We start from the raw sequence: 15,050 nt of genomic DNA, 5'->3' as shown, positions 1-15,050 counted from the left end.
GCAAAATCATCATAAATTCATTTAGAGAATGTTGCGAAAATGACATCACAAACAGAGTCAAAGGTTTTATATCAGTCAACATAGGCTCATTTTTATGTTGTAAACAGTAGTAAGAAGAACTCTTTGACCATACTCTTGTTAAACAAACAAATAAATAGAGGAATGAATAAAATAATTTGCATTATAGCAGCCAAACAGTGACACCCCTGATCAATCTCTTTTTTTTTCTTCCATATGATGTTAATATGCAATTTTTATGCCAAAGACTTTCTTGTGTTGGAAAGCAATTTGTTTCTAGCCTGTTTTAGACTGCTACAAAGCACTGATGACTCTTTTCAAAATCACTAAATGATAGTTTTCATATAGAAAACCTCATATCCTCTACTACAATTGGTTATTAATAGGTTTAGGTGGAGTGTCTACAGGTGAATTATTATCCCTTTGCATCTGATACTACAGTCAGAGCTGCTGTTATAAAAAATACAATCTGACTGAATTGGGATTTTAAAATCAATAAAATAAAAATATAAATTCTGATTGTTGATGATAAATTTGCTCATGAATTAAAAATATCACAATATGTACAATGGACTGTTTAGCTTTGCCTTTTTCTCCCAATGTTCTTTGAATGTTCTGTAGACATAATATTTGTGAAATTGAGGGATTTAACGCACACCTGCTCTTCATGATTTGATTTGAATCCTTATACGCGTGACTAAAACCTCCTTATTTTTTTTAAGTTCTAACTGTTCCTGGTCATTATAGGTCAAAACAAATCGAGTCAGCCTGCTTCAGTGGCGCATCTGCCTTCATGGAGGTACGGATTCAGTCGGTGGTAGTGGAGTTTATCCTCAATCACGTCGATGTCCTCTTCAGCCCCAAACTCAGCACTCTGATTCGTGAAAGCACAGGTAATGCAAGAAATGTTTACTCTACACTACTGAATGGTTAATGTTCAGTGGTACTTTGATAACATTTTTCTCAAATGTGTTTTCATAGGTCACACCACTTTGTCCCGGCCGAAGTCTCTGCTTGTGTGCTCCCCATCCACTAAGTTGCTTTCACTTGAAGAGGCCCAAGCTCGTACTCAGGCCCAGCTCGCCTCTCCTGTCTCCCCTGAAAGCAAGTACATCGAGGTGGGAGAGGGTCCTGGTGCTTTGCATGGAAAATTCCATACCATATTAGAGTTTCCAATGGAAAGGTACGTCCAAGTCCATTAAGCAAAAAATCCAAGTCCATTTACCTCTGTTATTGCAGAGATGTATACTCGCTTAATTGTAATTGAACAAATAGCAACGAATACATTCAGTAATAACATTTATCCCATCCTATCATGATTGCTTGGGTTCCTTCCGATGTGTATTACAATTGCAATATCTAGCCAAAGGTTTCAAGACATCCACATGTGGGTCTTCCTGAAATCGATGACTCATAGTTGTATAGAAGGGATTTTTGTTGTATGCTGTAGCATTACAGTTTCCCTTCACTGTAACTAATAAGCCTGGTCCAAACAGGTCACAACCCAATAAATCCCAGGGTTCCTACACAATTTGAAAAAGTATGGAATTTGATTTGACTGATTTCCAGGTCTGGATTAGTATAGAAAAAAAGAACATTTAGTAGTGAAAAATATTAGTATTTTTTATACGATTGCTTTATTTTGTTTTTAAAAATATAAAATTAAGAATGTGTGAAAGTATTTTTTATAAAACAAAGGCTAGGTCTAGACTAATCCGGATAAATTTGAAAACGGCTTTTTCGTCTGAAAACGCTCCGCGTCCACTTTTTCTTTTCAATCCTTTCCCAAAAGCTGCGCATCCACACTGAAACGCCTGAAAAGCTTAGGTCTCTGTACTGCGCATGAGAAAAACCTAAGACGCTTCGACCTGCGTCATTTTCCCCTGCTGTTTATTTAATCATTGAAGTGTCATGGCAATTGGAAAAAATTGTTTTATTGTTATTGAAAACACCTTTTCATTTTCAAATTTATCCACAATGTTTTTGTTGACTAAAAACGGCGTCTAAGTATGGGCGACCAAAACAGAGAGAAAAATATGCGTTTTTGAACGCATTTGTGTGGACATAGCCAGAAGATGTTATTTTGTGGAGTTAGGAGCAGATTCTCAGCTCTTCCGAAAGATTGGCGCTAGATTCGATCTGCATTGCTGTGATTGGTTGATTACCTTGTGAGGCAGCAGTTGCCATGGCAGTGCAGCGCACAAACCCTGCGACCAAATACATGGGAAACATCAGAGATTCTTATTCTGACATACTGTAAATTAGAGATTGTAACTTTACGAATGTTCTAGTTGAAATAAAAAATTATAATTTTAGATGTTAAATGTGGTCTTTAAAATCTTAAGGGAAGTCTGCATATTTGAGTATGGAAAAGTGAATTTTGAAGTAAAAATGTGTAGAAAACACATTAAAAATAGTTTGACAAGATTGGTGTGGAAGAACTTGAGTGGCCGGCACAGAGCCCTGACCTTAACCACACTGAACAACTTTGAGATGAATTGGCACACTGAGAAGGTCTGGGCAAAGTCACTCAACATCAGTGTCTGACCTCACTAATGCTCTTGTGGCTGAATAAGCACAAATCCCCACAACCATGCTCCAAAAACTAGTGTAAACACTTTGTGTATACAGGCTGTATACATCCTACTTTTTTTTTATTTGTATTTGTCCCTGTTATTAAGTTTTACATTGTATTAAAAGGTAATCTGGGTATCTGCTGTACTATAAATAATATTCTATGTTCTCATAGAAAGAAGGCCCAGACAAAGGTAAAGAAATCTCCTGTGGCAAGCTTTCGTTCTTTCTTCAACATGGCAAAATCCTCTAGCACAGGCAAGCGCAAACTGCACCGTCATCCCAGTGAGCCGAATAACATGAAGACTTCACAGGCACTCACAGGTACAGGTTTTCCTTTACATCCTTCAGTAATCGATATTGATTTTATTAATTTTTGCTAGACATAGGCAAACTACTCATTTATCTTTTTACACTTCTTTCTTTTATACAAATCATTTAATTTATCTCATTACTGTCATGTACCAAGCCAATTACAGATTCAAAGGAATTCATGTATTAGACCTGTTTCCACCTGTTCTACTTTCTCCTGAATATTGGTATACAGTAACTCCGGCCGGAAGTAGTAGCAGCGTTTACTGAATTATGCCTTGAAAGCAATATGTTTTATGTGCGGGAAGGAATATGATAAAAAGCTCAAGAACATCATGTGCTGTTTGTGGTTGCAGGTTGTGGCAGCCTGCACATACGCAAGCTGCCACACACTTCAAATCAGACCGTTCTGCCTTGCCTCACTGCATTCTCTATCTTTATAGAAGAAATAATAGTCTTTCTTTCTTTTTATTTTCTTACCTCAATAGGATTGTAGCTTTTCGATATAAAACACTAGTTAGCACTCGGATCATGCTTCTACTACTAGCCTAATGATAATGGTAATACTAATAATATAATAATAAGAATAAGAATATATTTATATATTTATATATATATATATATATATATATATATATATATATATATATATATATATATATACATACACACACACAGATGAGTTACTGTAGCTCAGATTGCTGAAGAAGTTAATGCTGTTAATGCCCGATGGGTCAAAAAGTGTTTTGGCAGCAAAAGGGGGACCAACACAATATTAGGTGGTCAAAATGTTATGCCTGATCGGTGGCCATATCAGTTTACTTGCTATTGTTACTATTTTGCACAAGGTGGGTATATGCTATTCCCACCTCACTGGGTCAATACACTATTTCAGAATTTTTATGTGATCTAAAAATGTACATCCAATCATGGTTTGGGTTCATAAAAAGTGTAATGCACTTAGTGAAATCTGTATAATCTGATTGAAAATCTGCATTGATTTGATTTTCCAGGTGGTAGAGGAGATACAGGAACTCTACGATCATCTAAAAGTGAAGAATCTCTGTCGTCAAATACTCTTGAGGGTAAAGTGCTGCTTTATTCAGCTTTTCTCTCTGTAATGCGCCTGACATTTAATGTCTGTTCTATATCACGTTGTCTGTTTTAGGTGGATCAGCAATGTACCAGGCACGCAGGCTCCGCTCTACTAGTGTTGCCTTGTCTACTTCCTTCAACGAAGAGCTGCTAAACAGAGACCACAGAGATTCTCAGTTAAGAAATAAAGAGAGGAAAGACATAGCTTTGTCCACCACTTGTGTGCCTGCTCTCATATCGACCCCACACTCTGCTGATGCTGATATTGGCAAGGCTTCTCAAGACTTTGACCCAATTTCGTTTCATTGTGGTTCAGCACCGATTGAAGCTTCCGTGACTGAAGAAAGAAAAAGAGGCAGCAGACGGAAGACTGGAGGCAGTACCGGTGAATCAGAGACCTTGAAAAAAGTCACCCCTACAGGACCATCTGATGCAATCCCAACTGTTTTAGAGGACACTAATAATAAGCACTCAATGCCAGCAAAATTCCGAACAGCCATCACAGCTAAAGATGAACTGAAATCCTCTCAGATTGTTCCTGTGGGTCTGATCCATAACCCTGATGATTTTGAGATGAAAAATATGTCTGTGCCTTCCACAGAAGTCATACCACCCCTTGGCAAGCCCAATGATTCAACATGGGCACAAAACAGTGTGAACAAGCCTTTAATCCGGACAGAAGCTGAAAGCATTGATGAAGTGCACACTGAGGAAACTAGACCAGTGAAACAAACAGAATCAGGTGAGTCTTTGGTTTTCTGCAATTTGCTATTTCTGTAAAGTCTGTTGTAAAACTATGTTTTGTTATCCCCTATTCCTAGGTGCTGTGACCTTCGACTGCACACCAGGGCTGGTAAGATCAGTGTCTCTAATAACCTCCCAGCCTGCTGTAAAGAATGCTGCTCGTATGCTGGCCCTTGCCTTGGCTGAATCTGCACAACAGGCCACCGGGCTGAAAAAACGAGGGAGTTCAGAACCACCAACTCCTGTTTCTCCAAGTCACCTCCAGGATCCACTTTCTATACTGCAGTGGCCTTCAAAACCTACTGTTGAAGCCCAAACATCGGCTGCCAGTAGAGGGCATTGCTGTGGAACCTGCAAAAAGGTTTTCGGAACACCTTCAAGCATCCTATCTGCAGGAAGTTTCACCGATGCTGGCAGCCTACAGAGCACTTGCGCATGTCATGGCAGTGAGAGCGGACTTAGCTGCTCTGATGGAGGTGATGTTTTGGCTGAAAGTCATGAAAATAATTTGCCCTCCCAGGACATACCTGATGTTAAAAGTTTAAACACGAGGCAGAATGCTGAAAGCCACATGCCCATGAGAGAAAATGTCCGCCATGTTGGAGTTGGTACAGATGGTGGTAGCCCAAACCAGTTCTCTGACATTGAATCATACAAGAACCTGATGCCCCTTTCTTCACAGACAGAGACATCACTCCATACTACTGACAGTCAGTCAGCCAGGGCTTCTCTTTTCCATAAGCAAGCTGCCAATGCTTCTAATTTCCGTGTGATATTAGCTGAAGCTTCTATGCCAGCCTCAGTGCATGATGTTCTTCCACAATCTCCAGTTACTTCTCCGACTTCTGTTTATCAGTACAGTCCCAAAGATGAAACCTTTGGGCCATCAAGTGAAACATACTGGCCGGGTCCATTTGGACAGACCGGTCCTTTCCAGCCGGATTATATGCAGTTCCAAACTAAGATCTTCTCGAAGGACCACTTCAACACCCTGGCACCAAGGTCCCTCCATCAGTCCATTAAATACAAGAGTCAACATAGAAATGAACACTCTCCAAGCTTCCTTTACAGACATGGTGGCCCAAGATACCCACAAATGGATGGTACGGCTGTGTATCCCACTATTCGTAGGGTAAGGTCGATGCATGCACCACCAGAGGACACGTTTTTTTTCCCGCATCCATCTTACCAGAACAGTACTTATCGCAGACAGTTTATTTCGGATATTCACCAAGTGAGGCCTTATTTTGAGGATGGTAAAGTTCAATATAGGTGCAAGCCCTATTCAGGAGCGCAGTATAACAACCTGGATCAGTACAGAGTAAGCAGTCAAGGATACAGCCACTCCTACACTCTCCTCAGACGGCCTACCTATCCTGGTCGAGTAATAAGCAAAGCTGAGAATTATCACAACCCCCTCATCAACATGTCCTATAGCAGAGAAGGTAGTTTTATAAAACAAGGTACTGGCCATTTTCCAAGAACAAGAAATGTTCCATATGAGGGTTTTGATGCCGGATTATCAGATCGACATTTCAGTCCATCGATTAGACAAGCGAATATAGAGAAGAAGAGAGTGCAAGATGTCCCCCAGTTCCATCTTCCAAAGGAAAGCCTAAGGGGCCAAGATACAATGCACACCAGGAGTAAATCCGATTCTGCCAAAGATCTGCTTATTTCTACTGAAGGGGCTGATGGGAAGTACAGGGTTACCATGGTGTCCCATTACTCCCCTGAACACCCAGTCTCTGAACCTAACATGCCCATTTCCATCCAAAAAGAAAAACAGAAGAGTGGGCACAGCGTCAAACCTGCCCTAGCACTAAAGCAAAGTCGCTCGATGCAGAACTATGCACAGCACACACTTGAGCCCTTGTCACAACCGCGTAAGCTAACTCTGCATAAAGAATACAGCTGCCCTGATTTTAAACACACTGATTCTTCAGATCACAGCAGCGCAAGACTTTACAACCAGGATAAGCTGATGAGGATCCACAGCAGCCATCCTAAAGAGGACTTTCAATACTCTTGGGCTAAGGGACATGATTTGCAAAGATCAACAAGGTCACAGAGCATGAAAAGCCATCGACATCCAAGACATGCTAAAATGACCTTTGAGCCTGAGCATAGATTTTCATGTCCCGTCCAGAGCAGGCCAAGGACTCGCAGCATGTTTGCTCCATCTCGCACTGATTACATGGACAGTTATGTGTCTTTGCAGCCCAAAGTTCACGGCATTTTCCCAAACTATGGCTGCATGCCCCCTCACAGTAACAGACTGTACCCTACATCTATGGGCACAGGACGTTTTCTTCACTCTGAGATTAGGCCAGAGACAGAAATATATGCTGAATGATAGGTACTTATGGATGTGTATGGAAGGAAAAAAAAGTGGTTTATTTTATTTTATTGAGTCTATTATATAAAAAATAAGAAGAAAGAGAAGCATTAAATGTATTTTAATATTGTATGAAATTTTACCTGTAGATTATCTCATATTAATACATATCAGATAACACTGTCACTCATAGAGTTTGGTGACATTACATTAACTTTCACATAGCATTTTTACTAAATTATATAAAAACATGAATTAATAATTTGTAATAGGTAAATAAAGGTCATTTTGTTCAGCAAATCATTATAAATCACTTTTCAGCTGTTTCCCCAGAATTTCATATCTTCTGAAATCTTAAAATTTCATCATAAAACATATATATATATATACTTGGTCTCACAAGGTATTAATTAACTGATAAAACTAGTATTTGGATAACCAAAATACCAGTTTGGCATCCAAGGAACTGTCACAAATTCTTATTGTGTATTTTTTTTTTTACGTGTCTTTTTGTGTGTCTTTTTATATAGCGATTCCAAAATCTATGATGAATGCTGTGAACACATCTGGCAATTCTGGTCCGGTAATAGACACTGTAAGGTCCTGATTTACAGAGACTTAAAGTAATTTGTGTGCAATAAGACACATTGCAGGAATATTGAAAATAAATGTGTAAAGTTACATGTAAGGTCATGGTGAGTTTAAAGTTCAAAAATATGTAATAATAAACTGAATTTAAAAGTACAACAAAGACTATTGAAATGGGTTGGGGTTCTCATCAAATGTAAATAAATTAATTAACTTTTCAATGACTTTATTTTGGCACCGAATCATGCAGTGAATATCTCGGATCAATCCAACTTTACAGTAAATTTTAATATTTTCTGATTATTTTCCTAAAGCGAAATGGTTCAATTGCAGCTTCTGGAAATGTAATGCACGCTGTACCTTTCAGTTATTTGAATTTGTGTACACCGTATCTGTCTCCTGTCTAGTGACTTTTAGGTAATTGTGTGCAAAATATTTGAAATATATTGACACTGCCATGTATTTTCCACCTTGATATACAATCACAAAGATTGAAAACACAAAATGGGCAAGACTTGTGATTTCAGTATTTTTTAAAGTCACAGATCACCAAAGACTCAGTCACTTTTTTGTTGTTGTTTTGTAAACAATTTACATTTTTACATGTACACCTTTATTAAATCAGGGCCTGTAAAATATTCCACATATACTTATACTATACTTGTTCCCCAAACAGTCTAGTTACAGAGGTTTTCATTCAATTTCAGTTTCATTCAGTGTAATTATTTGTCCTAGCGTAATTTCTTTGCTAGTTTTCATCTGTGTAAGCTCCATTTAAGAGTCCTTCTTTTTTATTAGTTTTGTGTCAAAGTTGTCAAATGAAGTCAAAACTATTAAGACTTAGCGTTAAGACTAAAAACTGGTACGTTTCTAATGGACCGCTGTAATATATACAAGTCTTGTGGTGTTAAACATATTTTCTTGCTGTTTATTGCTTATACAGTATGTTGTAGGTGAATAGGCAAGCACTTTATAATTAGACCCAGTCTGTGCAAAAAAGCAGACACTTTAAGAAGACTTTAATGAAGATAATAATTTTACAACTTACAATGGTATGCAATAGAGTTGAGGATAAGGATTGATTAGAAGAGTGATCCTGGAATTCAAAATCAGGGTCATGTTGAATTGACCATTAAATGGTTACAAATGGAAATATAATGTAAATTCATATATTTATTTAAATAAAAACAGTCGTTCTTGTGTAGTTGAACATATGTGTAATGTTCAATATCCTAAGGGTTTTTATGTTGTCTACTTGTTTTTTTATGTTGTACTATTACTTTCATTAAAAATTCAATATATGAGCTGTAATTCTTGTTTATCATTTTCACATCTGCTTCACAAAACTGCACTTGACCTATAATGGTAATTAAATTTTATTGCTTTTATTATTATTATAATATTTCAAACAGCATTACAGTCTAGGCCTGTGCTAATATTTACATCTTTATAGCAGGATAGAGGCTATTAGTAAACTCTTTACTGCTTTTTTGCATTGATTTAGCTGCTTATTCATGATCCTAACATTTTTAACAATGAACATGAGGAAATACACAAAAGTTAATAGACATCTGACCATTTGTATATGAATTTTAAGCAATCCAATTCCCCATTTAGTCCACATTTGCTGTTATAATAACATCCACTCTTTTGGGAAGATGATTTACTAGATCTTAGAGTGTGCCTATGGAGATTTCAGCCACAAGGTTGTTAGTAATGTCAGGCAATGATGTAGGGGAAGGAGGACTGGGGTGCAGTCAGTGTTCCATTTCATCCCAAAGGTGTTTAATAAGGTTAAGGTCAGAGCTCTATAGCAGGCCACTCAAGATCTTTCACTACAACCCATGTACACTATAACTTCATAAAGACGGCTCTGTGTGGGTTTTGTTACAGGTTTCCCTGTCAAGTAAAGGGAAAATTTTAATGTTCCACATATAAAGCCATGTGAATTTGCTTCCAACTTTGTGGTAACAGTTTGCAGAAGAACCCAAAATGGCTGGAAAAGACAGGTGCCCCAGTCCCAGAAATAATGGGCTAATTTATTTACTTAATAACTAATAATAAGGCAAGAGCTTTTGGTAACATCAAAATTTGCTAAAATGTTTTGAATGACTGACGGTGACTTGTTTGCTGGTGCCAGAAGGTCTGGGTTAAAATTTCAGAAACTGCTGCTCTCCTGGGATTTTTACACACAACAGTCTCCAGAGATAACACAGAATGGTAAAAAAACAAAACAAAAAAACAATCAGAATGGCCAGACTGGTTCAAACTAAAAAGAGGGCTATTATAAATAAAATTTTAAAAGTATATATAACTGTGGTGAGCAGAAAAGTATGTCACATCAAAGGAGAAATCCATCTTCATATAGGTGACAGAAGATGAGGGGATTATAAATCGTTATTCAGTGACAACTGTATAGTCTAAAGTCAATTAGTAAAGCTACGTTTGGTAATAATTCATTTTCAGGAATATCCAAAAAGAGATATGAGTGACCATTGGTAACATTTCTGTTCCAGTTTATGCTCTTGGAGGCAGAACAATCACATAGTGGAACACAGCAGCATACAAGATAAAATTACCATAAATCATTGACCCTAAGCAGCCAACATAGGCCAGTTGTTACTGATTATAAATATGTGTCTACATGTTTTTGCTTAGGTTTTACCCTCGCTTTAGTGAATAATCTCACCTGGATGCTGTCAATCTGGCGTTAAACATAAAGGCAGTCTTGTACTCGTTCTATAATCCATTATCGCAATGTTCATCATGTCAACACACTTAGTACTGTATAACAACAGTTACACCTGTATACTGAAATTATTCATAATCCCACTACGTTACCCAGGTTTTCTTTTTAAGGCATTGAGATCTCAAGGTTTCATAAGTGTGTTGTCTCAGGGAGGTTTTCCACTATCTCATCATACATAGGAATTTCTGTAAACTGCCTGGAAAGTATCAAGGGTTTAAAAGTGATATACAGTAAAACTGAGTCAAACCAAACCTCTCTAATTCCACTAGTGTAAAGAACCAGCAGATTCACACAAGATAGACACAGCATTGGGTCACCGTTGCTTGAAATAATTTTAACAGCAGATGGCGCCTTAGCACTAAAAGAACCGGATGTCATTAGCCATTAGATGTACTGTATGTTACTCCATCAAATATGATCCACATCTAGAGCATTTCATTTATTTCTTTGAATTGTAATCACTCATAACTATTTTGACTGTTTCAGCAGGAGACAAGAATCCAAATGATGGATCTGAGGCTTTAGTCCATTGCTTTTATAAACATGTACCATGAGAGAAACGGAAATAGTTTAGTACATGGTGTGGTGACAGTTCATATAAATAACGCTTATAAAATAACTGTGGGAACTGTTGGCTCCCTCTGACATTATAGAAAACATCATGCAGTGATTCTCTCATCCCCTGGCAGTCAGAAGAAAGTAAAATAAAGAGCTAATTGATCTTTACATAACTAACTGGGTTTCTATGAACCCCGTATACCAGCCAGGAGTGCTACCTGGATACTATTGCGAGTGTGCACAAACACATGCTGAGTCCTTTCAATGACGCAAGATGCAGCTTTCACAGTAAATGCCTCTGTCATACTGCCATCTGTCCATAGAACTTTCTCAGCATGTTCTCACCAGGAGGGGGTGTTTGTTACAAATGAGAAGAAACCCTGGTGCTTATACAGGGTTCATAGGATGAGTTCTCTAGACTTCCTGGAGTGGCCTCCAAGTAATGCTCATGAGATAGAGAGATGCTTCTGGGTAGAAGTTTGGCATCCAGCATCCAGTGGGTTAGGCTCTACTTATATACGGGAGACACGTGTCTCTCCTCTGTGACAAATGAACAGTTTGTTCAGTCAGATGGCTGCTGTCAGGTTTAAAATAGTTTCATAGTAGATACAAAGAACACTACAGACTCATCTTCATAGAGTGCTGCAGAGTGGAGGTCTATACACCGGCTTTAAAAAAAAGAAATATATATATATATAATTTTTTATTTATATCCTTTTTTAATTTTACACTTTTTTTTTTAAATAGACATGTTAACTGGTTGAAATTATTTTTACTATTACTATATAATACTATAGATACTGTATATACTTGGCTATAGCTTTTATGTATTGATTTATTTCTAAAGCACTTTTGTTTTAAATGTGCTCTATGAATTAAGGTGGACTTGACTATTTTTTCAAATGACCATGACTTCAAGTGAGAGTTTTCTAAAAGCTAACCACTGCATAGAAAAAAATTAAAAATATTACTACTAGAGCATATAGTCCTCCTACACTTTTAGCTAAATCTTTTGCTAGAAAAAAGGTTTCTTTTTGACATACCCATTTCAATTTGACTTGAATAAGCTTGTAAGTAGGTGGCTTAAGAATTAAATCCCATTCTGAGCTCTTGTCTCTAACAGCACGGCTCTGACAGTAGCGCCGACTGCCAGGCAAACCACAGGCTTTTTATTAACACATTTGTTATACTTTTCCATGATTATAGTTACAGCTAATTGTTCTTTTTTTTCTTTTTTTTTAATGGCACCCATTTCACATAATGTAATAATAGTCTGAACGTAATCAGATTTGAAAAAAATATATATATTAGCAAATAAAAAACATAATTGAGAGGCATTTATTTCCCATTCATGAAAGTCTCAAGTGTCAACTGTTTTTACAGAGAGTAAAGTTCATATATGGAGAATGTTACATTTGTGAATGCAAGTGCAGATGATTCATGTGAAACGCAACCACCAGGAAAGATGACAAACATGAGACAATGAGTGCTGTGAAGGTTGAGGCTACATTTAAGTGCTAATCAGTTGTGAATTGGAATCAGGGGTAGAAATCACTTTATATAATGCAGTAGCTTATGGAAAATTTTTTCTGATTAACCGTTTATAGCTACTGTGTGATAATAGGAACAAATTAGTGTCATAGATATTGCATTACATGTCAGTATAACTTTAAATGAACAAATATAATGTGACATTACATCATATGATGTGTGTTTAATAAATAAGAAAAATGAATGAGCTGCTTTGGAATAAGTAACATTTTTAAATAAAATGCCTGCTTGGTTATATAATATGTAAAAATAAAATATATAGAAATACTTTTGATAAATCAAATTAATGCAAAACACTTTTATTGTTATTTTATTAAATCAAGTAATCGAATAACTTGGCACAAATTAAATTGATACAATTAAATTAAATCAATGTAAAAATTTAGTAGTTTACATTTGTTAGACCCACTTTGGGTAATACAGATGTGCATGTGAGTGTGTGAGTGTTTTACATTTAATATTTCATTTTCTAAAGATATATTCTACTTAACTGTTCTACTTATTTCAGCACACTTTAACAAATATCTTCATTCATTCCTTCCATCCTTCATTCATTCACTTCCTCGATATGTGGAATTTTCAGGATTTTCTGCATCTGGACATAAAACGCTAAAGAATCTATATTGCTGGTTTTGGTGATGGCAAAAAGTGGCAACGATTTTGTGCAGATGCAAAACAAAATCGGAGTTTTACAACGTAAACTTACTACAAATCTTATTTCCGGTAGGGAGTGAGTAGCTACAGTGACACTTCACTAGCTCTAGTTTCTTTTTGTACCCCTGGCATTGTTGTGTATGTTTTCAAGTTTAATAATAAAAATATAAAAATAAAAAAAAAAACAGTGACATTGCACACAAAGTGTTAGGTGGAGACTAAACAAACTTACGGTCCACCACTTAAAACGTTACAAAAGGGAACTTGGATTCTAACTATGTTCCGCACGTAAAAAGGATTGCATTTAGTACACATACAGTATGTCTAAATAAAAGTAAAAGAAAATATACCAGTCTAAAAATCTACAAAAAAAACACACTACAGTCAATGTTTGGAGTCTAATGTGATTTGTGATTTAGACAGTGAGCTCACACATTTTGTTTGGAGGTTGCATTTTCAAAAAATGTGTGTAAATTAGTTATACTTATTAGTTATAATAAGTATATATTAATAAGTATATATATTATATTAGTTATAATAATGCTCAAATCTAATATAAATATTATTAACTTACCTCAACATGCTTGCGCAGGTTTGATGTCGAGTTTTTATAAGCTGCCAGTTCAGTCGCCTTTGGCAAACACGGCTTACACTGCATAATAAAGCTGCCATTCTTGCATTTGAAGTCAAAGTGGTTGCTAAAATATGGCCAGGGGTTTGTTTCATAAGAATTTGACGTCATTTGCACTTTCAGCTCGGCTTGCATCACTGACATCTGTCTTGTCCATCTGCAGTTTTCTTTCTTGAAAGTTTAGCGCATTTGTCCTCCTGCCCATCAATCAATCTGTGCAGTAGGTTTTTTCCCTTGCATTACTTTTATTTAGTTATTTTTTTTATTCAGTAACAAATACGATTTAAAATGTAGTTAAGTACAATACTTCAAACAAAACATAAGAAAAAGAAAAATTGCAGATTTTCAAAACTACTTTGAAAAGTAGAAGTACACAAAAGCACTATTCAATTACCGTAGCATGAGCAAATTTAATTAGTTACTTTTCACCTCTGTATATATTTAGTTAACATGAGTTGATGTGGAATATAACTTGTGGTTTGCTTGAGAGCTCCGATTCTATCCGTACTAAACATATAGATGTTTGACTGTATCCCAGGGCTCTTCACCCTACATCAGTACCTGTCTTTACAAATTAAATTCAATTAAATTAATTTTCATTTGTATAGAGCTTTTAACAATGAACTTTGTCTCAAAGTAGCTTTTCAGAGATAAAGCGGTTATAAAAGAATGTATAAGTTTGTTCCTGTTGTAAGTCTTTAATGAGCAAGCTGGCGGCAACTGTGGTGAGGAAAAATTCCCTAAGATGGCATTAGGAAGAAACCTTGAGAGGAACCAGACTCAAAAGGGAACCGATCCTCATCTTTACTCCAACTACAAGTACTGTACGATTAATATTTAAAAGGACTTCATTTACTCATTTACAAACCAAAAAAATTAATAAAGTGATACAAAACCCAGCTTATTCCAGTTTTGCAGCACTACATTTTTTAGGGAATTTGCTGCAATGGTTATCTGTGAATTCTGATAATGCAATTGAATAAAACATAACTCTTGTATGCTTGACTAATTTGATTTAACTTGAAAGTACATTTAAAAGGGGGTGTATGTGAAAAGACTTAATCTTCTACAAAGCAAAATGTGAACTGGATTGATTTTTTTTTTTTAGAAATGTGTAACTACAACATAATCCATGCTAATAAACATGGGTCAATCTGTGTGTGTGTGTGTGTGTGTGTGTGTGTGTGTGTGTGTGTGTGTCAGTGTGCGCATATTCACACCCAATATATCACTGCCCT

At 36.5% G+C, this 15,050-nt stretch overlaps 1 protein-coding gene across 3 annotated transcripts in view; it reads left to right on the top strand.

Annotated features, from left to right (window-relative positions):
* Positions 1-8,980, top strand: part of arhgap32a (Rho GTPase activating protein 32a) — a 34,816-nt gene extending 25,836 nt beyond the window's left edge. For all 3 annotated transcript variants that reach the window (XM_046862747.1, XM_046862746.1, XM_046862748.1), the window contains 6 exons: positions 766-911; positions 1,000-1,201; positions 2,768-2,916; positions 3,918-3,989; positions 4,073-4,741; positions 4,821-8,980. In XM_046862747.1, coding sequence (XP_046718703.1) covers positions 766-911; positions 1,000-1,201; positions 2,768-2,916; positions 3,918-3,989; positions 4,073-4,741; positions 4,821-7,099 — 3,517 coding nt within the window. In that variant the 3' untranslated portion in view covers positions 7,100-8,980. The remainder of the gene's footprint in view (positions 1-765; positions 912-999; positions 1,202-2,767; positions 2,917-3,917; positions 3,990-4,072; positions 4,742-4,820) is intronic.
* The last annotated feature ends 6,070 nt before the right edge of the window (positions 8,981-15,050 follow it).

The sequence above is a fragment of the Silurus meridionalis genome, chromosome 12, assembly GCF_014805685.1.
Source record: "Silurus meridionalis isolate SWU-2019-XX chromosome 12, ASM1480568v1, whole genome shotgun sequence".
Taxonomy (NCBI): domain Eukaryota; kingdom Metazoa; phylum Chordata; class Actinopteri; order Siluriformes; family Siluridae; genus Silurus; species Silurus meridionalis.
The sequence above is the reverse complement of the archived record's forward strand: the minus strand, read 5'-3'. Positions and strand labels throughout refer to the sequence as shown.